This window comes from Anabrus simplex, chromosome 10, assembly GCF_040414725.1.
Source record: "Anabrus simplex isolate iqAnaSimp1 chromosome 10, ASM4041472v1, whole genome shotgun sequence".
NCBI lineage: Eukaryota > Metazoa > Arthropoda > Insecta > Orthoptera > Tettigoniidae > Anabrus > Anabrus simplex.
The window spans coordinates 9633014-9659659 of NC_090274.1; the positions used below are offsets into that span (position 1 = coordinate 9633014).

Genomic DNA, 26646 nt, shown 5'->3' on the forward strand with positions numbered 1-26646 from the left:
AATACTGAAGAAGAACGGAGAACATGAAAAAATAAAATGATTAAATTTGCCTTTGGGAAGATCAATCGATCATAATTAAGATGTCTTTCAATAAAATGAGTGACGCGATGATGTTACCTAGCAACCATGTAGGGCTGTGATGCGAAGTATTGCGGGACGGCCATGACATACAGATCCATGGCCTGTGCAGTACTGTTGCTAGGTTACATCGCGGCTGGTAAATGACACCCAGCTGTGAGACATACTTGGAGGGATCTTACTGACCATACTAGAGGTGGTGGTGGTGATTATTGTTTTAAGAGGAAGTACAACTAGGCAACCATCCTCTATGTAACACTAATCAGTGGGAAAAAGGGAAGGGATCCGACACTTCGAGAAATGAAGGTGTCGGCCAAAGAAAGACAAGGGCCACGAAGGGCGTGAAAATGAAAGACTCCCTAGCCCTCGCAAACCTAATAGCGTCGGGGTCGGAAAAGAACAAGAGTTGACCAAGATGGGTCCGATAGGATAGATGAAAGTGAGGAGCCTGGCACAAGTAAGTGGAAGCAATGCCAGGACTCAGCTAAGGGCCCCGTGGTCGCCAACCCACGCTCCAAAGTTCAGAGCCCCTGAGGCCCCTTTTAGTCGCCTCTTACGACAGGCAGGGGATACCGTGGGTGTTATTCTACCGCCCCCACCCACAGGGGGCCATACTAGAGGGACGACACGAAGGAAAAAAGATAGTAGAGGAAGACCAATGTCACCTTATATCTTAGAAATTTAAAAAGATAATCGCTGCAACGAGGTATCAAGACATGAAACGACTTGTTCAAGATACGTAGAAATGCACTGAGGATGACTACCTTTGTTTCAGCTGCTGCAAGCCAACCTTCGGGTGGATAACTGGGTGTTGATGGATAACAATGTCCGGTTCATTCTGGGGGACCCGACTTCGACTCCCGGCCGGATCGAGGATTTTTACTGCGTACGGTTAAATCATCTAGCTCGGGGACTGGGTGTTTTGTTCGTCTTCATAGTCCACACTTCCCTTCACATCACACTACCAAGCACCACAGAAACACGCACCCACCTGCAAAACAGGGGCAAATATACATCAAATGCCTACCCCAATAAGTTGGTGAAAAGGTCAGGAATAATAATAATAAATTGCGTACCACAAGCTTGGATTCAGTTCTAAACTTCTCCCAGCATTCATATGGAATGAGAGCATACGACGGTGATGGTGGTGATTCGTGCGTCGGATGGAGACGTTAAGCCTTGAACAGACCCTTTGGTGTTATTCGACTGGAGTAGGCTATGTGCCGGCACCGCGTTTCACCCTCTCCCTTCCTACTATCATATATCACGTCATTCATTTCAATTTATTAAATCTCATTAATTCCTCTGATGAGGTTGACGTCAGGAAAGGGATCCGGTCGTAAAAATTCGCCTACAAAGATTCATTTCGCTTCGTACATTACGATCCCGTATCCAAAGGGAACAAGGGTTGGACACGGTCACATAATAACAACAGTAATAATAATAAAAAATTCAGACATGTATAAAATAAATCAGGCAACGAAAGCAGGTCTTCAAAGCTCCTTTGAGAAAACTCGGTTTATAACAAACGGAAAGCCGGTACCAAAAGAAATTGATGTGAACGAGCGGAAAATTTTAATATCTAGGTGAGTAGATAGAATCCGAAATGTCTGAGAAAGAAGCCTTCATCTCACGCATGAATAAAATGGAAATAGAATACCATCAAACCAACGGTGTCTACAACAAATATCAATATCCTTGAACACCAATATCACACCGTCATTCGCTCGGAGGCCCTCTAAGCCGTAGAGTTTTTCGCAATGAACAAAAAAGGCGTTATTGAGAAATTTCAGATGAAAGGAAGAAATATTTTGAGGGAAATCTTCAGCATTTTCAAAGACGACCGTGAATACACAAGACGAATCACAAACTCTGTTTGCACGTGGGAAAGATAACAGACACAGTGCGGAAGAGAAGGACTGTTCTCTATGGTATCGTGACAAGAATGAGCCCTGCAAAGTCAATCAAGCAGATCTTCTCCTCCGACTTCCAGAATAAGATGACAAAAGGAGGTAGAAAACGATCTACAAGAGGTAGGCATCACACATGATGATGTCTTGTAGCGCAACCCACTTAAGAAGAAACTTCAAAACCGCAACAGTTTCCAAGAAAAGCCGAAGTTAAAAACAGCGAAGGCAACGCCGGCAACTGGGCAAATGAGACAGTCGAAATCATGGGTCCTTAGTTAGTCGAAACGACATGAATGAAATTCATTCTCCTGCAGCCCTGATGTGCGAAGTGACCGACGCTCAGCCCTGGGGCCTACAAGACTACAAGATAACAATTACTCTATGTATTTGCATTCATAATTGTCGGACTCATTGACTGAATGGTCAGCGCTGAGGCCTTCGGTTCAGAAGGTACCGGGTTCCAGTCTCGGCCGGGTCAGCGATTTTATTCGCGTCTGATGAATTCTTCTGGCCCGGGGACTCTGGGTGTTTGTCCGAACACTTTCCTCTTCATATTCGGACAACACACTACACTATCAACCACTACAGAAACACGCAATAGTAATTACATCCCTGCATAATAGGGTTGGCGTCAGGAAGAGCATCCGGCCGTAAAACAGGGCCAAATCCACGTGTGAAACACAGTTCGCACCCGCGACCCCACAGATGTGTGAAAAGTGATAGAAGAAGAAGAAGAAGAAGATATGATTCGAAAGGGTGCTTGTTATCACAGTTTTTAGAAGGAGCATATTATTTTGTTTTAATTTTTTTAAATACAATGTGAATCGAACGTAAGAACTTTCATTTATCATTGTCCCAACGTTCTGTTTATAGGACAAAGTACTGTTATGTGCCGGACCGACAACATGCCACAGTCTCCCCCGTATTATTCTCCTGATTGTCCGGTTTCCCCGTGCGCCTTCTGCAAGGAGAATGTTCCGTCTTAGCCGAGCCACGAATATTCTAGTACTCCACCGTCAGGATATAAAAAGGAGGACAGCCGCGAACAGTGAGTCAGTAGTGCTGGTTGTCGTCATTGTCCCACCTGTGTCACAATATGTGAGCGAAGTACTGTGTGCGGAACAGGTGGCGTGAGTAGAATTGGACAAGTGTTAATTGTCGTTGTTGTTAGGAGTGCTGTTGTGCTGGTTAGCATTGTTGATCTGCTGCTGTTTAATTGAGTGTTTAGTATATGTCTGGTCGCCTGTTGGCTGTTGCTCGCTAAGCACCGCCCGGGGGTCACGTTTAGGGTACAGTGGCGACATCAGTGATTTTGCTTGTACGTTTTCAGAGACAATTAGTTACATAAACATACATACAAAATCATATATGTATGTATTGTATCTGTAAATAAATAAATGAGTGTCAGTCTTGAGTAGCTCACTGTGTTTGGACCTGAGAGTGGCGGAATTTCACGGGAGTCGAACCAAGGAATAGTCACCGTGTATTGTGGCCAGTAGCTCTGTGTTCAAACGTATCTGTCTGCATGCAACTGCTGTGCGGGGTGACTGGACTTGCGAGATCAAGTGAAAGTAAGTACAGCTGTCGATCAGGATTACCTTCTCCCGCGTAGTACCGGATAGCCGGACGGCCTGCTGTGAAGAGGACAGACACTTGTAGAGTCGTGTACATTTACATGGGATAAAACGGACAGTACGTTACCATGACTACCACGCTTGCTGCAACCCCCACAGTCTCCTTGATGGGCGTGGGCTGTTATTATCCGTTCTAAACTATCCGGCTGCACGCGATCTTACTCAAGGCTGCGAGTCCACTCAGACCACTTTTCTTTTCTTCTTTCTAAGAATTTCAAGTGAGCATTTCACGTTTAGTTTTCTTCCTCATTCCATTGAAGTATAGTGCTAATTACTGAACTGTAGAGGTAACGAGCCATTCACTGTAACGTAATAAAATGGCGATAATGATGATGGTTCTTTCTTCGTACACGGGGGAAGATTACGCTGCGTGAAATCGTACACATAAGTGCTTCGACGTTCACTGAAGTGAGAAGCTCTGTTCAACACTAATGCGTAGCACTTATTTAAATTCCGTGTATGACGGAAACCAAGCTGCTCATTGCTGCCTGGAGGGAAGCTTACAATTTTTAACCGACAGTGTTTATTGCACAGTGGTGTGCAGTCTATAACGACGATGACTGATGTAATACTAGGGCTGTACCTTAATCAGAGTTGGGGGAAGTAACTGAGTGAAAGTGAAAGTAATCCCCAATTACTCGTATACCTTACTTTCTACTGAATGTAATTTTTACTTGTAATTTATTTCTTGAAATAAAATTATAATAGTTACAGTCTAGTAAGTGATAAACGTCGCTCGGAAGCAGAAATATGAAAAAAATAAAAGAGCTGAAGTTAATTCTTTCAGTTCTGCCACAGCAGAACCAGCAGCTTCGCCTGTTCTAGGTGAGGCACTTTCTTACTCCACCAGTATTTTCCAATACATTCCAACGATGTTCTTAAAATTAAACACAGGCGTTCCTTCAAGTGCCTCTGCAGAGCGTCTTTTGAGTAAAGGAAAATGAAACTTAGTAACGCACTGCAGGAATGTGTGCTTGCATGACGTCTTTACGCACTCACATTCTCTTTTATACATTATTTATTTATGTACTTATTATTATTATTAAAATATATATCCGAGTGGCAATGATCACTTACGGTAGTGTGATAATAAAGTAAAGTTAAAACAAAATTACGCTACAGCAACAACAACAACAACATCTACAGGAGTAGAACAAGCAATTCCATGGAAAGAAAATGTTACAAGACGTCACATTAGTCGCTACCGTAGGCCTTGGTCGCCAAAGATGCTGCGGCTGTGGATTTGTATAAATAGAATGATTAAAATAGAAAGTGTACCGTCAGTGACGTCACATTGGTCGTTACCACAGCCTTTGGCCGCCAAAGATGTTGAGGATTTCGCAAAGGGAAGGTTTTCTTTTTCTCTTGTATGTTTTCTTTCGGGTTTCTCTGAAAATTTATGTTTGCCTAATTGGCTTCTCGAATTTGCTTGGAAGGTTTCTTCGGTAATAGTGTAGGAATTTCTTGTAGACCTTGGATTATTTCCACGTTGTCAGCCTGTTCTTATCCATTCTGTGTAGGTGTTCTTAGAATTTTAATAGCTTTTTATTCTGTAATTGTATCTGTGATATGATATTATTATCATCGTAATTGTAATATCTAGAATATTTAGCTCAGTGATATAATTGTTATTTTCTCGTGTTGTTTGCAGGTGGTACGGGGAACAGAGTAGGGGGCGCTACCGTCGGCCCAGCCATGACCAACCTGAACCGCATCAGAGTTGTGGTGTTGGGCAGTTCGAGAGTCGGCAAGTCTGGTGAGTCGCCTTTGGACAGTAATGTACTTTTTTCCCTTGTTACACAGGATTCATATTACCAATAGCCAGAACAGTCCTTATACAGGATGTGACACTCAGGAAATAAAGCATTTCCGGACCTATGTCAATATACATTTTTTCTTCTTCTACGTGTGAAGAATGTGCCCTGTATTATTATTACATTCCATGTACAAAATGACCAGGTTGAATTCCTCGCAGAGTAGCTGTCTGCATTTCGTTGTCAGCGCCGGGACGTGTTAGTCATTATGGCACAGGATCCGGGGGATATTTAACGAAGTGTATGGGCCGATTGCAGAATCGACGACTAGTTTTAAGCCTTAGACAACGTTTAAATCGAGCACGATGTTCCATTGCATAAACAATGTTCAGGCGATGTTTAACTGGACATCGTTTAAAGTTTCAATATTGGTTTGAAAATGGAGATAGAAGTATCTTTCATGCAACTCTTTGCTTGTCGCAACCAGTGAAATTCGTCGGTGCTTGTCAGCTGTTTCTCTTCCTACACATTCCTCAAATATGGCTGAGCATGAGCATGACTTGCCCACAGATAAGAGTATATATCGCTTTCGGTGGAAATTAATCTGATAATATTATCGACACTAAAGCGACACACCACCGTACGGGGAATTATAGAAGTGATTATAGCGTTGTTACGGCGAGTGTTATTTCCTCGTAAATACGGTAGCTTCGACGAAGGGTAGATGAAGCAATACTAATGTGTAACCGAGTGTGTTGTAGCTTGCATTCTGGAGATCGTAGGTTCGAAACGCATCATCGGCAGCCCTGAAGATTGTTTTCCGTAGTTTCCCTATTTTTACACTAGGGCACGACTCTTCTTCCACAGTCCTCCTCTTTAAACAATAATCATCACCATCACTGTCGAACTCGTTGGCTGAACGGTCAGCGTACTGGCCTTCGGTTCGGAGGGTCCCGGGTTCGATTCTCGGCCGGGTCGGGGATTTTAACCTTAATCGGTTAATTCCAATGGCACGGGGGCTGGGTGTATGTGTTCTCTTCTTCATCATTTCATCCTCATCACGACGCGCAGGTCGCCTACGGGCCTCAAATAAAAAGACCTGCACCTGGCGAGCCGAACACGTCCTGGGATATCCCGGTACTAAAAGCCATACGACATTTCATTACCACCATCACTACCACTTGCCTATCTGAAACACATACAACCTACTTTTTAGTTTTCACTATTATGTGTGTTTACTTGGCAGTAAATATAAGTGAATCCCTCCCAGTTGATGTATGTGACAGCCCTCTGACAATCGGGACACGTAATTCTGACATGTATGTAGTCGAAGTGACCTATAATTCCATGGAAATTACTCCATGTATATAATAAAATATATCGTTGCCAAGAATTGTTTTCAGGTTGACAGTTACCGTATTGTCCCTTTGTCAGTCTCAAGAAACAAGACCCTTGAAAAGCGAAATCTTATTTTAAGATCTATCTCCCCGTAGTCTATATATCAAATGAATTGCTGCGATTTAGCAGCGAGCGAGGCCGTCGGACTAACCTTTCTTCCCGGAATCGTCTCAATATGATGATACAAGTTACATGTTTCATGGTACTTAACTCTTCACTCCTCTCATTTGAGGTTAAACAGCGTTCTCGGGAGTGTTTAAACATGGCCGGTTGAACAACGGTTTTAGACAGTGTCTAATGTCTGCAATGTGACAGCCATAATTAGGCATTGGATTTTTTTTTTTTTTTTGCTATTTCCTTTACGTCACACCGACACAGATAGGTCTTACGGCAACGATGGAATAGGAAAAGCCTAGGAATGGGAAGGAAGCGGCCGTGACCTCTTTTTTAAGGCACTCAATATTCAATATTTCGCAAGAAAAATTGAGAAATGTTGTCAAAGACTGTTCAATATTGCTGAAGGTTTGATGCCATTTCATTTTAACATCGTGTAAAAAGAAACAGTCCACCTCTGTGGTGTAGTGGTTAGTGTGATTAGCTGTCACCCGCGGAGGCCCAGGTTCGATTCCCGGCTCTGCCACGTAATTTGAAAAGTGGTACGAGGGCTGGAACGGGTCTACTCAGCCTCGGGAGGTCAGCTGAGTAGAGGTGGGTTCAGTTCCCACCTCAGCCATCCTGGAAGTGGTTTTTCGTGGTTTCTCACTTCTCCTCCAGGCAAATGCCGGGATGGTACCTAACTTAAGGTCACGGCTGCTTCCTTCACTCTTCCTTGTCTATCCCTTCCAATCTTCCCATCCTCCTTCAAGGCCACTGTTCGGCATAGCAGGTGAGGCCACCTGGGCGAGGCACTGGCCATCCTCCCCAGTTGTATCCCCAGACCCACAGTCTGAAGCTCCAGGACACTGCCCTTGATGTGGTAGAGGTGGGATGCCTCGCTGAGTCCGAGGGAAAAACCGACCCTGGAGGGTAAACAGATTAAGAAGAAGTAAAGGGAAACAGCAGTTGGATTAGCATTGAAATATATTCTTAAAAAAGAAGAAAAAACTCGCAATAAACCAGAGTTTACATGGGGAAAAATATTAATGTGTTTGTTTTCAACATAAATTACTTGCCATAACATCATTGGCAGAGGTTATGTTATGTTGCATTTACTCGCATTAACTGAATGAAAAATAATAGCAAAGCAACGGAAATGCATATCTTATTACATGCATACATATTAGGAATTTCATAATAATAATAATTGTACCGGTTGGTACACCTATACGCCGCACATTTGAATTTTCCGCCTTAAAGTACTCCTCTACAGCTGAAACTCTGAACTTTAAAACTGAATTAATTCAACCGTTTATCAGAAGATGTCACTGTGTTAATTTCGAATTGTTTTTGTTTACTAATTATCAAGAAGTGTGGACATTCTCTCACAGATGTCTCTACCAAAAACTATGATCTTGCACCCTGGTGCGAAGTGAAGGAACTTTTCTTGAAGATATTTTGTATTCATAAGTTTGTTCTTTACTAAATGTTGTTCTTTCATTGGTGGGTTGGCAATATTAATCTTTCTTTCCGCCAGTTTTGAATTTAGCCAATCGTAAATTTATGTAATTAATTTTTGACCAATCGGGTCTTTCTTCTCCAATTTTGATGTGTAACTGTAAGCTACCCAATAAACGACTGTGGGTGTGTCTTAATTATTCATGAAAGGTCTCGAATTTTCCCCGAGAGTATAAAAACCTGCTGATTTTCCTGGCTCTCGGCCACTTCAACAACATCTAGCTTAGCGTATGGAAGTATAGCAGGGGGCGGGTAGCGCCTCTTCCTTCAGGCAGCTGCTCTTCAACAAAGGTAATGGCCGTTTAACATCTTTATTTCTTGCTAGCTCAGCAGTTTAGCCCTCGGGGAAGGTCCGAAACCTTTTCAATGTAACCTTCCTGTCTAAAAATGTAACTTAGTGCCGCCTTATGTAAAATTTTCTTATTACTTTAACTGTAAATCGGGGATAGAGAGTGCTTTACCCTCTCGAGCTCCCCTTCATTTTGATTTGAGGTGACTACGTTTTCATAACCGATTTTCTTGTCCTCTTAATGTTTTAAATTGTTTTAATACGAGTCACCTCCCTAGTTTGGGAATAGCCCCTGTATCATCGACCTAGTGCCTCCTAGGTTTTAAAAAGTGTATTTAGGAGTGCTAATCCATGCCTCCTTTCCTTTTTGCATTTAGGGGCATTTAAATTAAACTATTATTTTTCTTTGAAGGCCCTGTAGGCTGGGTACGAGATATCCCTGTTTAATTCTTGTAAGTTGTGCCTTGATGGCAATTATGTGTAAAAATCTGGTATTGCCTTTAATATTCTTGAAAAATTGAGAGCGGGTCGGCTCTTTCTTGTGTTTGAAAAGTGCCTCTGGGAGACTTGAGGTTAAAAGTTGGGAGCAAGTGCTCCTTGAATGAAGGGATTTTCTGCCCTTTGAATAAATGAGTGTACCTTGGTAATGTTGGGCTAGTAGCTCAAGGATTGTGTAACTGAGGCTCGAAGCCAGAACTTGTAAAGACCCCGAAACTTGTGCTGTCGTTTGTAAAATTATCATTGTACCTGTGTTTTTTGTTGTTGTTGTTGTTATTTCACCTAGTGAAAATTTGTTAAATCTTGTTGTCTATTGAAAATATAACGTTTATTGAAATTTTAATTCATCTTTCGAACTTGTAGTTAGACCCATTGCAGCCCGCACCTTCTTTCACCTCTGCATTCCACGGATAACTCCGTAACAAGTGGTAGCAGAGCGTGGTTGAATGGGTCTCATTTAAGTCCCTTTGCTCGGCTAAACATTGCTTTCTGTGAAGATGGTCATAAATCAAACATTGCCGATGGTGTTCACTTACAGGTAACCGTACGGCAATAAACATGAAAGCTGTCCACTTCCTGGAGACACTTCTCTCTCAGTCTGCTCGTACGTTGCCTCTTTATTAATTTTATTGCGACCGAGCGACTTGGCCGTGCGCGTAGAGGCGCGCGGCTGTGAGCTTGCATCCGGGAGATAGTAGGTTCGAATCCCACTATCGGCAGCCCTGAAGATGGTTTTCCGTGGTTTCCCATTTTCACACCAGGCAAATGCTGGGGCTGTACCTTAATGAAGGCCACGGCCGCTTCCTTCCAACTCCTAGGCCTTTCCTACCCCATCGTCGCCATAAGACCTATCTGTATCGGTGCGACGTAAAGCCCCTAGCAAAAAAAAATTATTGCGGCTCTGTACGGAGTGCTCTGGTGCCTCATGCACACAACAGTCAGGAAGACGAAGCTATTTTACTTGTTTTGATTCCCGTTCCCGGCATTGCGCACACCGGTAATACTCGAATTCCGTTGGTCAGTTCTGTCAAAGACTGGGCAATTCTTTGTTCGATTACAAAATGTTCTAATTCACTTTCAAAACTTTTTAAGACTTCTCAATACTTGTCAGATATGCAAGTTATTTTATAAGTAATCGAGTGAAGTATTGAGAATGCTTCAGTTTGACAAAAATAGATCGTGTACAATAGATTTTGGAGTTGAACAACGAAAGAATCTCCATTCAGTCTCTCGTCTTGTAAGCCTCAAAACATATCCGTCGTTATATCCTTGTAGGAGTACGAAGTTTTCTTCTGCATTAATTCTACGGAGTTCTCAATATGATCAGTAAGCAACGAGATGGGCCGTGTACGAATGGCTCACTGGTGGTAACTACACTGGCCTTGCTTACTGTATTACTGAGCTCGATAGCTGCAGTCGCTTAAGTGCGGCCCGTATCCAGTAATCGGGAGAGTGGGTTCGAGCCCCACTGTCGGCAGCCCTGAAGATGGTTTTCCGTGGTTTCCCATTTTCACACCAGGCAAATGCCGGGGCTGTATCTTAATTAAGGCCACGGCCGCTTCCTTCAAATTCTTAGGCCTTTCCTCTCCCATCGTCGCCATAAGACCTATCTGTGTCGGTGCGACCTGAAGAAAAAAAACTTACTGTATTCCGATTAACGAAACGTCTCAACGTTAAATTAGACAAAGTCCACTATCTGAGGAAAATCGCAAAGGTTCATGCTCCTGATGAATCTAAGATAAGAATAAATTTAATTGAATATTATTGAAATTTCAAGCACGGTAATAATCGCAGTATTCATTATCTTAGGGCAGCTTTTCCGCGGATCGATTCTGTTTATTTAGTTGGAAATTACTTCACGTTTTGAAGGTGCTTTTGTACAAATTGGAGCGAATCATTCAAGACTGACTATCTTACAAACATTCACATGTAGTCGCAACCGTCTGCAAAATATATACCTAGGAATTTGTAACCGTTCCGCGCGCACCATACAACATACCAGTACCAGTTACCAATATTGTATAGTTAGGATCATAGTGCCTGTTCTTTTCTGCTTACACCTCTCTGGGCTGTATTTTATCGCGCTCAAATCGATAATGACGCTCTTTTTAAAATTCTTAGCCTTTACTTGACGTACAGGTTACATTTTCATTCTCTTCCAAACGTTTTGACATGAATATATCTTATGGTTGGGGGTCATCCGAAAATTCGTGTAACGTAACGTGACAAAATGTGTGACGGAAGAGGCGTCATATTAGTCGTTACCGTAGGCCTTGGTCGCCAAAGATGCTGCGGCTGTGGATTTGTATAAATAGTGTGTTTTGAAATAGCGTGGTCTATAGCTGGCCGAAACGAAATAATAATAATTATAATTAATAATATATGAACTGAATCAGGTAAGATATTCGCGTCAATTAATTCATCTGTTTCCACTTTCAGTACTGTACCCAAAGTGCTCATAATGGAAACTACGTTAACAATATCTGCTGAGATAACGGAATCACATGGTCTAAAAATGGAACTAGAAAAATTTCTGCAGATTTTACAAGTCTGTTGGGTACCAAATGACTGTGGAATAGTCCGGCTTGTCTCGCGGTAAACGACTACAACAAATGACATAGCCATTCCTCTGCGTGGCTTCCAGAAGCCGTAGACAGTGAGATAATCCTGGCTCACGTGTTCCTCCTGTCCAGGTCGCCCATTAATCAAGATTTTCATTTGCCTGTTACATCACACGTGCGGGCCACACCTTCCGGTCACTGCCACTGCGGGCAAACACTTTACCGTGGCGGAGATACCCAAGTGCCGCCCAAGTATGCCCAGAGAATACCTCAGTTGCGGGCTAGTTTAAAGTCGGGAGTGTCCAAGGAAATGTTCGGCTCGCCCGCTGAGGGAGTTTCTCTTGGGCGACCTGCGCTTCTAGGTGTGAAATCATGATAATAAGGTGGTGAGAGGGTAAAACCCTGTGTCGGCATGTAGCCTACGCCATCCGACGGACGAATCACCAACAACGTCCCATGCCCTCGCTCCAAATATGCCCTGCGTAGAGAATTTTGGCTGGCAATTTTCTGATTAGAAATCACCACGTCTCCTACCCTGCTAGCAGGTGACTCATGCTGTTTGATTGAAACTTTGTGATTCTTAAGATTAAACATGTAAAAATAATCCATCATTGACTTGAGATTTAAACCGACTTTCCTACAGGTCTTACTAGCAAATCTGATGATGTTCTCAAAAGATTCAAACTGTCACTTCCTGAGCTAATAATAAGACGAACTAAAATGCTTTGTGGAGGTGGACGACATTATGGGGAAAAGTGATATAACATAGATAAGATTTGAACGAGAATATCTTTAACTTCGTCCCCCCTCTGTGGTGTAGTGGTTAGTGTGATTAGCTGCCACCCCCGGAGGTCCGGGTTCGATTCCCGGCTCTGCCACGAAAATTTGAAAAGTGGTACGAGGGTTGGAACGGGGTCCACTCAGCGTCGGGAGGTCAACTGAGTAGAGGTGGGTTCGATCCCCACCTCAGCCATCCTCGAAGTGGTTTTCCGTGGTTTCCCACTTCTCCTCCAGGCGAATGCCGGGATGGTACCTAACTTAAGGCCACGGCCGCTTCCTTCCCTCACAAATTTACCTGTTGTCAGAGTTTTAAATATAGGCCTATATTGCAGAAATGAAGTAAGGAATTCTAGTTCAAATCTTATCTATTTTTTTTGGTCATTTTTCCCTATAATGCCGTCCAGCTCCCCTTAAATGATCAATTTATAAAAATTAGAGTCAGCTTCGTGTCGGTAGATTTACTGGCAGGTAAGAGAATTTCTGCGGGACTAAATTCCGGCACCTCGGCGTCTCCGAAAACCGTCAAAATTCGTTAGTGGGACGTAAAACCAACGACCCTATAACGTTATTTTATAAACATTAGATAGTTCTATCTTCTTCTTATTCTTCTTTTTCTCCAAATGCCATATCGGGTGCCCCATAACGTGGCCGATCACCCAGCTGTGAACTCGCATCCGGGAGATAGTGGTTTCGAACCGCAATGTCGGCAGCCCTGAAGATTGTTTTCCGTGGTTTCTCATTTTCACACCAGGCAAATGCTGGGGATGTACCTTAATTAAGGCCACGGTCGCTTCCTTCCCACTCCTAAGCCTTTCCTCTTCCATCGTCGCCATAAGATCTGTCTGTATCGGAGCGATGTAAAGCAAAAAAAACCTTTCCTTGTAATATGGGGTGTAAAAGCCCGTACTTTCTACCTCGTACAGTAATAATTTCGTGTGGCTATTTCTAGCTGAGTGCAGGCCTTGTAAGGCGGACCCTCCGATGAGGGTGGGTGACATCTGCCATCTGTAGGTAACTGCGTGTTAATGTGATGGAGGATAGTGTTATGTGTGCTGTATGACTTGCAAGCATGTTGGCGACAGTAGAAATACCCAGTCCCCGAGCTAACGGAATTAACCATTGAAGGTTAAAATCCCCGACTCGGCCGGGAATCGAACTCGGACCGTCTGAACCGAAGGCCAGTACGCGGACAATTCAGCCAACGAGTCGGACAGCTCGTAGAATAATAAGATGTTAGCCAGCTCACTCTCAGCTCTACTTTTCGTTATTGGTTACAAAACCTGTCCAGGCTATTCTAAGAATTCGCCTGTGTAACCACATTTCAAAGCCCTCTAGAAAGCGTTGACAGTGCGGGTCTCTACTCCATAAAGCAGTGCTGACCGGACGTAACATCTCAACAGCTCGTGCCTGAGTTCGAGGTTTGGATTGTCATCACAAAAGAATGACCTCATCAATACGGCGTCTGATCTCTTTTTCAGAGTCCAGCTTTCCTGTCATGGTGCTCCCAAGTAGTGTGGAGTGATTATATTCGTTTAGTGTTTTGATTAATTTAATGAAATGGAGACACTATAGAGGTATGAGAAAAGAGAATCATGAGAAAAATCTTAGGCCCTGTGAAAACAAGAAATTAAGATCTAATGATGAAATATACGGGGACATAGAAAATATAAGAGAAACCATAAGAAAAAAGGGATTGCATTTTTTGGACATATTTGCAGAATGGATGATTCCATATTAACAAAAAGGAATTTCAAGTACCTTTGGGACAAGAAGGCAGCAACTAGCTGGATTCAAGAAGTAAAGAAATATTTAGAAAGAAATAATATAAGAGAAGAAGAAATTATGGACAGAGATATTTTTAGAAAGAGGGTAGGTTCTAAGTATGGAAGGATTCCAAGGAAGATTGAACAAGACACCTGGTGCGAAGTGGTCCGAGGACAGAAAGAAACAGCATAGTGAAAGGATGAAAGAATATTGGAAGGAGCGGAAGAGAAAACAATAAAGTATGAAGAATTGAATTGAAATTGGCACGTCGTCCTTAGCAGGCCTCATTGGAAGGAAGGAAGGAAGGAAGGAAGGAAGGACGGAAGAAGAAGAGAAGAAGAAGAGATTGAGACTCCTTCATGGTTGCTTCTGCTAAATACCATGAACTTGGTTTTTGTGGTATTGATGTTTACACTGTGTCTTTCTTAATCCACTGAAATGAATTCCCTGAATACCTTCAATGGTGTCGCATATAATTAGGGTGTCATCTGCATGTCTATGAGGTCTCCATTTACTTCCACACCTACTTCAGTATGGTGCAATACTTCTCTGAAGATGTGATTGGTGTAAAAGTTGAATAGGAGCGATGAAAGTATCCAACCTTGACGTACTCCTCCTTGGTAACTTATCTCTTAAGTTTTTGTTCGTCGAATGTTTGACTGTGCCTCGCTGGTTCCAGGAAGGATTTTGTATGAAGCGAATGTCTTTTATGTTTAACCGTTTCTGCTGGAGAATTTTGATCAGGTTTCATGTTTGAATCTGTCCAATGTCTTCTCGTAATCAATGAAACGTCTTTGTGTTGTTCTCGGCGTCTTTGAAGGAGAACATTCACACTGTGTAATGCCTCTCGCGAACTGAACCCAATTTGGTGGTCGTCCTGTCCATTTCACACTTTAATTTTCTGCGTGCATATATAATATACACAGAAATATCTTCAGCGCGTGGCTCATGAAACTGAAAAGACGGTAATCATTGCATTCCCTTGGGTGTGATTTCTTAGTTATGGTAATGAATGTTGATTGTAGCCTGTAGTTTTATTATGATTACGCGTTATTATTATTTGTTATTTATTTCACCATCTCCGCCTCTGTGGTGTAGTGGTTAGCGTGATTAGCTGCCACCCCCGGAGGCCCGGGTTCGATTCCCGGCTCTGCCACGAAATTTGAAAAGTGGTACGAGGGCTGGAACGGGTTCCACTCAGCCTCGGGAGGTCAACTGAGTAGAGGTGGGTTCGATTCCCACCTCAGCCATCCTGGAAGTGGTTTTCCGTGGTTTCCCACTTCTCCTCCAGGCGAATGCCGGGATGGTACCTAACTTAAGGCCACGGCCGCTTCCTTCCCTCTTCCTTGCCTATCCCTTCCAATCTTCCCATCCCTCCACAAGGCCCCTGTTCAGCATAGCAGGTGAGGCCGCCTGGGCGAGGTACTGGTCATACTCCCCAGTTGTATCCCCCGACCAAGAGTCTCACGCTCCAGGACACTGCCCTTGAGGCGGTAGAGGTGGGATCCCTCGAACCTGGAGGGTAAACAGATGATGATGATGATGATTTATTTCACCATACGGCACTGTTAGACTGAGAGCAGTAATTGCAACAACTAAAAAAGTTGTATATTCAAGATTAATGGTTAACTTAATGTTGTAAACTTGGAATACTTTCCACTTGTTATTTATTTATTTATTTATTTATTTATTTATTTATTTATTTATTTATTTATTTATTTATTTATTTATTTATTATTATTTTTTTTTTGCGAGACTCGACAGCCCGGGTTGGGAGGATGAGGAGAGTTGACCAAGGGACAAACACTAGTAGACGTATGATTGAGGTGAGAGTATTCGCAAAACACATGTTGTATGTCGACGACCGCGAGCGAGAATTATTGGAGCGAGGACTTGGTGTTACCTTGCACTTTTACAGTCGATTGTTCACGCAGACAGAGTGTCGCATTGCGTCTCCAGCGGATGGACAGAGTCACATTTCACATCCTGTTTGCGCATTCTCGTCTTCTAGGATACAGATCACTTCTATGCTTGGAGTTAACGTTGATCCACGTGGGTCTCTTCCAGAAATGTTAGACATGTCCTTCCTTGACGAATGTTCTACTAGCATTAAGCTGACCACATTTCAGACACCTCCTCCCTCACTTTTCTAAACTACCGCACAATTGCCGGGCTGAGTGGCTCAGACGGTTGGGGCGCTGTCCTTGGTAGGGTCGATCCTGCCCCAGTCCGGTGGTATTTGAAGGTGCTCAAATACGTCAGCTTCGTGTTCGTAGATTTACTGCCACGTAAAAGAACTCCTGCGAGACAAAGTTCCGGCACCTAGGCGTCTCCAAAAACCGTAGAGGGACATAAGAAATCAATAACATTATTTTTAAACACGTTTTGCGGCCATTAGAGACCTCAATAACCAACATTTACACATTTTTAGAAGCCTTCTTCGCAGCCCAATGTCGTTGTATTCCCTCTCTAGCAGACTGTCTCCTATCTGCTATTCTGCTGTTCTTCTTCATGCAAGCCCTTGAAGTTATTGATCTGCTGTCCGTACTTGGTTCTGTTAACAATGTCTTAATATTGTCCCTTCACTATTGTTATTTCGTCTCGATGTTTTCCAAATTCGAACGTTCCTCATCGCCAGATGTTTCATTCCAAGCTCGTGTCAATGTCAGATGTTACGTACACATGTTATGTAACCCTCGTAGACTGATTCTGATGGTTCCATCAGCTTCCGCTTCGAACGCTAGCGTTGTACCGCGTCCTGGGAGCCATCTGGTGGCGAATGAACGTACCATTTCCACTTCTATTATAGCGTCTAAATTCGAAAGCTCATTGTTTAAGAAGCCTTTTTCGTGGACAGTCGAGATTTTCTTGTGATGATGCAGAGCACAGTTCTCTGCGAAACGTAAAAGAATTTCACCTTATTTTCTTGACACGGCATAAGCTCAAAACTCTATATCATGTCTATAATGTCTTACTGGTCTAGTGCATTTCTTTTTCAAATCCTTCCAGACCTCCCTGAACCACTTTTCACTTGTCTTAGGTCTACTATCAAGTATGGTAAAAATATTTTTAGTCAGAAGCTTGTCTTCCGTTCTAAATAGGTGGCCATCGAACTCAAGTCATCGCTTGTTCATAGATTCCCTCAGCCGTTTGGTTTTTTGAGAAAGTTCCTCTCGTCCTTGCAACCTGTAGGTTGTCCAGGCACGATGTTTGGGCCCATCATCTTTCAAAGGACGGGTTTAATCACCGCGTTGTATTGTCTGAGTTTAGCTTGCATTGGAATTGTCTTTTTTCTTGTACAAGTCATGTGTTATTACTATTATTCGTATTATTATTATTCTCAGCTAGTTATATTCAAAGAAAAAAAACGCTCAACTTAAGAATGATGTCGATAAACAAAGGAAAGAAAGGGGAGGGTTTCAAATACCGTGAAAATGGAAGACTCACGACGTCTCGCAAATCTAATATCGCCGGAATGAGAAGAGAACAAGAGATATCCGAAGGAGATGGGATTGTAAAGATGAAGATGAGGATATTGTCACAAGCAAGAGCTAGGTTATTTACTTATTTATTAGGAACCCAAAAGAGGGAGATGCGGAATGACACTGTTCCGCAGTTTTTTATTCATCTCAGAGGTATCAATATATACAAGCAAGTTATGAAAATATCTACACTATATATACAATATTTACACTAGTTGTGACCAGTATTTGGCTACATTGATGGCATTTTTCCAGCCAGTGCTAGTTTCAACCCTGTACATGAATCTGGGCATAGACGACAGTCCCAAGAGATGCCTAGAAGTCTGTTCCTCTCCACATTCGCACAACGAGTCCCCACCATGCGGGATGCCCCATTTCATGAGATTGTTCCTAGATCTTGCAACGCCGGTGCGTAGTCTCTATAAGGACTTCCATAGACACCATCGCCATTCGTGAACAGGTGGCAACTTTTCTTCAGTTTCAACATATTCCGGATGATCTGGATACGTTTATTTCCATAGCTTAACCCTGGCCTTTTTTTGGTCGGAATCAAGTGGAGCAGAAAAAGACTTCCTGGACTTCAGTCGAGCTGGTGGTGGCTGATGTTTATGAAGGGGATGGGCTGAGATGCTGCAAACCTTTTGTCTCTCCATATTAGCAGCTACCTCACGTGATACGCAGTGAAATAGATATTTACAAAGGAGAAGTAGAATGCAAACTTTAAAAATATATAAATGAAAGAGCAACAAAGCGGTGGAAGATATTTTTTTAAAATTTTAAATTTGCTTTACCTCGCACCGACACAGATAGGTCTTGCGGCGACGATGGCGTACGAAAGGCTTAGGAGTAGGAAGGAAGCGGCCGTGGCCTTAATTAAGGCACAACCGCAGCATTTGCCTGGTGATCCGATTCTTGATACGGGGTCGGGGATGGGATGATTTTATGACCGGACGACCTTCATCACTTGGTGATCTTTTGTATATGGGGACGAATGACAATTTACTGTCAAAGAACACGGCTTAGTGAGGAGGGAGTATTTACTAGGAATGAGAAATTCACGAAGCATGATCGAGTGTTCTTCAGAGTAAGTACTGCACGTACCATGCAAATGTGATCCTGGGTGGTCCAGCTGTTGGCTGCTGAACTGGGGCGAGGTCCTTCCTCGCGGGTGAGCGACAGAGCGTGCGTGTTAAGTGCGAAAAGGTCGTATTATATAAGTGTATCGTGTTTTAGGAAGATTGTTACAAGGTGACAAATGAATAATCACGGTCAGAGCTTGGGGGAAAAACCACGTACAGGCTTTGTCGGTGGCACAGTGCAAGGGACACGTCCTTCTGACAGCAATGAAGTAGATCAGTACTTTTTAGTTATTTTGAAATTAAAATAGCTATAGATTAATCAATACCGGGTGCTTCGCCTTTTCTCTGGTCGTTAGGAACGTATTTTCATTTTCAATTTTGCAGTGTGTGGCTAGAGTCAGTCCAAACAAACTCCACTTAGTCTCTCACTGTAAACAAAATGTTGTTTAAAGTGTAATTTAATTGCGCAATCGATAGAACAGTCTCAGATTAATCTGTTCGAGGATATTTATTGAGGCAGGTGTACTGTCACCTGTGGCTCACTCACCAATTACGAGGAAATGGAATTTCTCTATTTCGAGAACGTTTGACATGGCCAGCAAACAACGAACACTTGTGATCATTGAGTCGGATCTCGTATCAGGGTGCACAGTGTTCTTCAAGCTTCAGCAGCACGGTAGAGTAGTGCGCCGGTTCGTATACAAGTCCAGTCTTGAATGTTCTTGAGACATAACGTTCTTTTTTTGCCTACTCCTCGTTGCCCTTTAAAATGAGGTGTAATACTGCACATCTTTCACCACGTAAGACGCAATTTTTCTGCATTTGATGTTGATCGGCAGTTTTCTTTTAGAGTGTGCTCTCTGTAATATTTGTGCTTAATACTGACATAAATATGTCTTATGTTTGGGGGCCATTTGAAAATCAGCGATACGAAAGTGTAACCATAGCACCCGAGCAGGCTGTGTCTTACGGCTGGCGGTGATCTGAATTAGCAGTCGTTGATAGGTGGCCATGATCGACAGACTAATCATTTAATTTTCTAAAAGGAAAAGTGTGTTTTTCTTTGGATCGTCACGAGCTGCTCTGTATTCTAATTGTCAGTTCCTGAAATTCCACCTGTAAAAAGTATCCATACAATTCGTCGACATTGTCAAATTGAATCGATGCACGCAAAAACGGACTAACCATCACATTTGTGAAAATTATGTTAGATGCTGTCACCTACTGTTAATGATATAAACCACCCTTACTGAAGTCGGATACCATAAGGGAATTACCTATAAAGAAATACAAGGCTTCGAAGTTCTTGGGATTGTGCGAGTTGGCCGTGCGGTTAGGGGCGCGCGGCTATAAGCTTGTACCCGGGAGCTCGTGGGTTCCAGCCCCACTGACGGCAGCCCTGAAGTTTTCCGTGGTTTCCCATTTTCACACCAGGCAAATGCTGGGGCTGTACCTTAATTGAGGCCAAGGCCGCTTCCTTCCCAGTCCTAGCCCTTTCATATCCCATCGTCGCCGTAAGACGTATCTGTGTCAGTGCGACGTAAAGCCAATAGCAAAAAAAAAATCCAAAGAAAACAGCTCGCTTTGTTCTGGGTGATTTCCGACAAAAGAGTAGCGTTACAAAAATGTTGCAAAGTTTGGGCTTGGAAAACTTGGGAAAAAGGAGACGAGCTGCTCGACTAAACGGTATGTTCCGAGCTGTTAGTGGAGAGATGGCGTGGAATGACATTACCAGACGAATATGTTTGAGTGATGACTTTAAAAGTAGGAAAGATCACAATATGAAGATAAATCTGGAATTCAAGAGGACAAATTGGGGAAAATATTCATTTATAGGTAGGGTGGTTAGGGATTGGAATAACTTACCAAGGGAGTTATTCAATACATTTGTTTGTGATCATTTTAAAAAAAGGCTAGGAAAACAACAGGTAGGGAATCTGCCATCTGGGCGACTTCCCTAAATGCAGATCAGTAGTGACTGATTCTTATATTGCGTACAGAGGTGAACTGAGAGAAAAGAAAAGCTTGGGGGAGACTGTAAATATGTATGAAAATTAATACTATCGCTGGAAAATGATAAAAGGAATTTGTGTTTGAACACTTCAGTCCAGTATTTCGTGTTTACTCATGCTCCACGAAAGGGCTGAGGTGCTGCGACTTTCGGAGATCCAAGGTTCGAACCCGGGTGTTGATAGCTGCTATCCTGAGTCTGTTTTTACTTTGGAATTTTCATACATTCCGTGCGGACAAATACCGGGATAGTACCTTATTTCACGTCCCCAGCTATCTATCCAATGAGGACAACCAGCTATTATTCGAGAAACCTTTCTTCAATGGCCTGGATTGTGATTAGGTGGCTGCATCTGAACATAATTTGCCCCACCCCTGTTGTGATTATGAATAAAACGGCTAAAGTTGTGGAGCAAAGTTAAAATAAAGCTACTTGTTACAGATGAAAACAACAAATATCTTAATTTTATTACCCAATAATTAATTTTTTCCATCAGTGAGAAAGTCTGTTTTTCTCCAATTTAAGAAAATGATGGTTAGACCGTTTTTGCGTCCACCTATTCAATTGTTTGTACATTTTAAACATTTTTCTGGTAATTTAGTATTATAGCGTAACATTGTTAAATCTCTTTAAACATATTTTCTATATTAAGAGCAGTAACTAGGTGTGGGCGGCGCGGCGTGGCCACCCGCCCAGGTCATCAAGATATTTGGAGACATTAAAATAAACAGGGACAAAAGTGACACAAAAAAGGTCGATTGAACCTATTCCTTGGTTGTAAATATTTGAAGTTGAAATTACAAATTTCCAACAACGCAGAACTAATATAATGTCTAAATATAATTCAGTTTTACTATATTTTACTATATTTTGTTGTCCACACATCGGGACACTGCGAATTCTGAAACGTAAGGACAAATCATTGCATTATCATCAGTTAAAATATTTAATTTGCCGGGCTGAGTGGCTCAGACGGTTGAGGCGCTGGCCTTCTCACCCCAACTTGGCAGGTTCGATCCTGGCTCAGTCCGGTGGTATTTGAAGGTGCTCAAATACGACAGCCTCGTGTCGGTAGATTTACTGGCACGTAAAAGAACTCCTGCGGGACAAAATTCCGGCACCTCGGCGTCTCCGAAAACCGAAATAGAAGTTGGTGTGACGTTAAGCCAATAACATTATTATTATTAATATTAATATTTAATTTTAAATAAACACTCTAATTCAACTAATACCAAAGATTGTCACCTAGTACCGGTTTCGGGAATTTCGGGAAGATAAACTTCGTAATTAAGTCGTGGTTCTCGGGTACTTTAAAATTGGTGAGAATTTGTTTACTCTTCTTGACGTAGATTTTTTCTTTAGCCATTGTAAGTTCCTTGTTCTGAGGGTCCGTGCTCTTGAAATATAAGGTTATATTCGAATTAGATGCTTCTGATACGGCGGATTTGTGCTTCGCACTCCGTACATGGTCTACGATATCAGATCGACGTCCATGTGGCAATGAAAAAAATATCGCCGCAATGTGAACACGTAACTCTGCTTTCTTGATTACACAGTGTTTTCAAAAACGGATATTTTTTTTCCGAAGCTCATCTATAAACTTACAATTCCGTTTCGGCATTTTGGAAAATAAATAGAAACATTAGCACAAGAGAAAGACAATATTCGCCAAACAACAGAAAAAGCAATAATCAAATGGTGGGTTACTTGCGTCATTAAATTGATTATGTTTTCCCGTAGCTAAACGACGTATATGGCGTAAAGAATCACTGCCTTCTTGATCATTAGTAGTACCAGGACAATCGTCCTGGTAGTACGTATGGAACAACACATGATGATATAGATTTTAGCTAGTCAACGTTAAAGGTGAAAGTGTTATGTAAATACGTCAACACCACAAGATCACTTACAAATAATGAAACAGTGTGCACTATTTTCGAGTGTCGGTTTCCGTAAAAACTGCGACAAAACTATGGACCAGCTGGGACACCGGGACAGAGCTTCGAAATTAGTACGATCCCGGGTAAAATGGGACGTATGGTAACCCTATTTAAGGATGATTGAAATGTTTGGAATTAGCCTTTAAAAATTAGTGTATTTTCTGATAATCTCGCTGGGACTGTGTCAAATATAAACGCTAAATTAAATTAAGATAACTGTAATTTTGGTGGATTACACGATCAGCTCATTTATATGCATTAATAAAGATTGTCATTCAGAAACGAGAGAAATCGGGAAATATACTTTAGAGCGTCTTAGACCAATGTACGAATATTATGAACTTCACTCTCTCTGAAAACCGGAAAAGTAATTATCTGGACGTAAAGCCAATAACATTATTATTAAAAACTTCACTCCTTGAACCTTATTCGAAAGTGTGATCGGGCTGAAAATGGGCTATTATTAGGCGTCTCGATTACATAATTATGTCCTTATAAGGCACAGGTTATAGGGACCTCATTAAATATAACGCAGGGCATTGCTTATGATCTGACTTGACACGCCTTTAGGGCAGCAAAATTAATGCCTCATTATGCTCGTATTAGGTAGTCCTTTTAAGACACACGCAACAAAAAACATATAATACTCCGAAATAAAGAAATATGTCATATTTCCCTGTGGGAAAATCAAAGGATCATAAATAAGTCTTTCGGTGAACGAAACTCAAAATAATAACATTGAATTTATTTGCATCTAACGAATCGTTTACGAGAGACAACTGTATGGAATTTGGGGTTGTCACATGTAAGATGCAGCGCAGTGAAAGGGAGAAACTGACCTAGGGTCTCTAAAACTGCCACGAATGAAATAAGCAGTTCTCTCGAGTGTGACGAGATGAAGCCTCTTTGATAAAAGTCTTCTCTATGTCTCTCAGTCATGGCCATCCATCAATACTTCACACAAGATCACATCGGCCATCTGAACTCTAACGCCCCTCTTTGATAATAAGTCTCTCAGTCATGGCCATCCATCAATACTTCACACAAGATCACATCGGCCATCTGAACTCTAACGCCCCTCTTTGATAATATGTCTCTCTCATGGCCATCCTTTAATACTTCACATCACAGCCTGCAAGATCACATCGACCGTCTGTACTCTAACACCCCTCTTTGATAATATGTCTCTCAGTCATGGCCATCCATCAATACTTCACATCACAGCCTGCAAGATCACATCAACCATCTGTACTCAAACGCCATCTTTGTTAATATGTCTGTCTCATGGACATCCTTTAATACTTCACATCACAGCCTGCAAGATCACATCAACCATCTGTACTCTAACGCCCCTCTTTCATAATATGTCTCTCAGTCATGGCCATCCATCAATACTTCACATCACAGCCTGCAAGATCACATCAACCATCTGTACTCAAACGCCATCTTTGTTAATATGTCTGTCTCATGACCATCCTTTAATACTTCACATCACAGCCTGCAAGATCACATCAACCGTCTGTACTCTAACGCCCCTCTTTGATAATAAGTCTCTCAGTCATGGCCATCCATCACTACTTCACACAAGATCACATCGACCATCTGTACTCTAACGCCCCTCTTTGATAATAAGTCTCTCAGTCATGGCCATCCATCAATACTTCACATCACAGCCTGCAAGATCACATCGACCATCTGAACTCTAACGCCCCTCTTTGATAATATGTCTCTCTCATGGCCATCCTTTAATACTTCACATCACAGCCTGCAAGATCACATCGATCATCTGTACTCTAACGCCCCTCTTTGATAATAAGTCTCTCAGTCATGGCCATCCATCAATACTTCACATCACAGCCTGCAAGATCACATCGACCATCTGAACTCTAACGCCCCTCTTTGATAATATGTCTCTCTCATGGCCATCCTTTAATACTTCACATCACAGCCTGCAAGATCACATCGACCATCTGTACTCTAACGCCCCTCTTTCATAATATGTCTCTCAGCCATGGCCATCCATCAATACTTCACATCACAGCCTGCAAGATCACATCAACCATCTGTACTCTAACGCCATCTTTGTTAATATGTCTGTCTCATGGCCATCCTTTAATACTTCACATCACAGCCTGCAAGATAACATCAACCATCTGTACTCTAACACCCCTCTTTAATAATATGTCTCTCAGTCATGGCCATCCATCAATACTTCACATCACAGCCTGCAAGATCACATCAACCATCTGTACTCTAACGCCATCTTTGTTAATATGTCTGTCTCATGGCCATCCTTTAATACTTCACATCACAGCCTGCAAGATCACATCGACTATCTGTACTCTAACACCCCTCTTTGATAATATGTCTCTCAGTCATGGCCATCCATCAATACTTCACATCACAGCCTGCAAGATCACATCGACTATCTGTACTCTAACGCCCCTCTTTGATAATACGTCTCTCAGTCATGGCCATCCATCAATACTTCACATCACAGCCTGCACAGTTACTAGGTAATATCGCCTCTCATATTCTGTATCGCTAATTACAGATGACCTCCAGTAGTAAGACAGATTTATGTGAAAATGTATATTTTTTTTTTAAATTGGGCGGGGTAGGCAGTTATCAGATATTTGCTCAGGACTTGATAATGCCTAGCTACGGGTCTGCTTATACTTCACTGTATTCTGCATAAATTATTTCAATTAAATCGTCTCACGCGTGTGTTTGCTAAGCACTCTCAAATTAGACCGGCCGCCCGAAACCAACCGTTCGAAAACTGCGTCGATTCCTCATCGTGATCTTGAATGATTTTGAGAATTGTTCTTATTGGTGGACATGCAAACTCTTGTCCTGTGTATGTTTATACGCAACTTGACTGTGTTCTGCGCTCTTTGTATTTTATTACGTTTCGTTTCGGTCTCACTCGGCATTCCGATTTGTAACGCAGTTTGACGTCGGAAAGAAAGGTGTGTGGAGACAGCCTTCTCGTTCTGGGTGTCATTCAGTTGTTCTTGATGCTCGACGGAGGCGCCAACCAGCCCTGGAGTTCCGGCATTACTGCCCGGTCACTGGCTAACGTTTCGTCTTGCTCCACACGAGATGTACTTTCTCTTGTCAATTGGACAAACATTTGCATAACATAACAATGAAGAGGTGTTTCGTGGACAAACGGAACTGCCTGTCTGTCTCTGGGTTGTGTCATCAGATCACCCACTTGTGCTCCAGTTATCTGAGCTGCAGTCGGAAGGTCATTACTGCACTGCCACTGGACCTCATTAATAGGAGCTAGAAGATATCTGTGGCACACATACGTTATAGTTTGAGAAGGCAAGGTGGCAGTTTGACCCCCTCCTGATTTTGAATGTTTATATAGAACAGGCAGTAACGAAAATCAGAGAGGAATTTCTGGTGGGAATTACAATCCAAGGAGAGGAAATCAAAACCCTGAGATTTGCTAATGATAATATTTTATTTGAGACTGCAGAAGAACCGGATAAATTGCTGAATTTGCTTGGGTAAGGAGTACGAGATGAAAATAAATATGTCCAAAAGAAAAATAATGGATTGCAGCCGAATGGCAGGTGATGCAGGAAATATTAGATTAGGAACTGAAGACTTAAAGGATGTAGATGAATATTGTTACTTGGGTAGTAAAGAAGTAAGGAGGACATAAAATGCAGGCTAGCACAAGCAAGGGAGGCCTTAATTAAGAAAAGAAATCTGCTCACTTCAAACATTGATATAGGAATTAGAGAGATGTTTTTGAAGACATTCGTCTGGAGCATGGCATAGTATGGAAGTGAAACATGGACGATAACTAGCTCAGAAAGAGAATAGAAGCTTTTGAA

At 42.3% G+C, this 26646-nt stretch overlaps 1 protein-coding gene across 1 annotated transcript in view; it reads left to right on the forward strand.

The window, feature by feature from the left end:
* Window positions 1–26646, forward strand: part of LOC136882032 (ras-related and estrogen-regulated growth inhibitor) — a 252515-nt gene that overhangs the window by 47022 nt on the left and 178847 nt on the right. The window contains exon 2 of the mRNA XM_067154536.2: window positions 5274–5378. Within this exon, the coding sequence (XP_067010637.1) occupies window positions 5318–5378 (61 nt within the window). The 5' untranslated portion in view covers window positions 5274–5317. The remainder of the gene's footprint in view (window positions 1–5273; window positions 5379–26646) is intronic.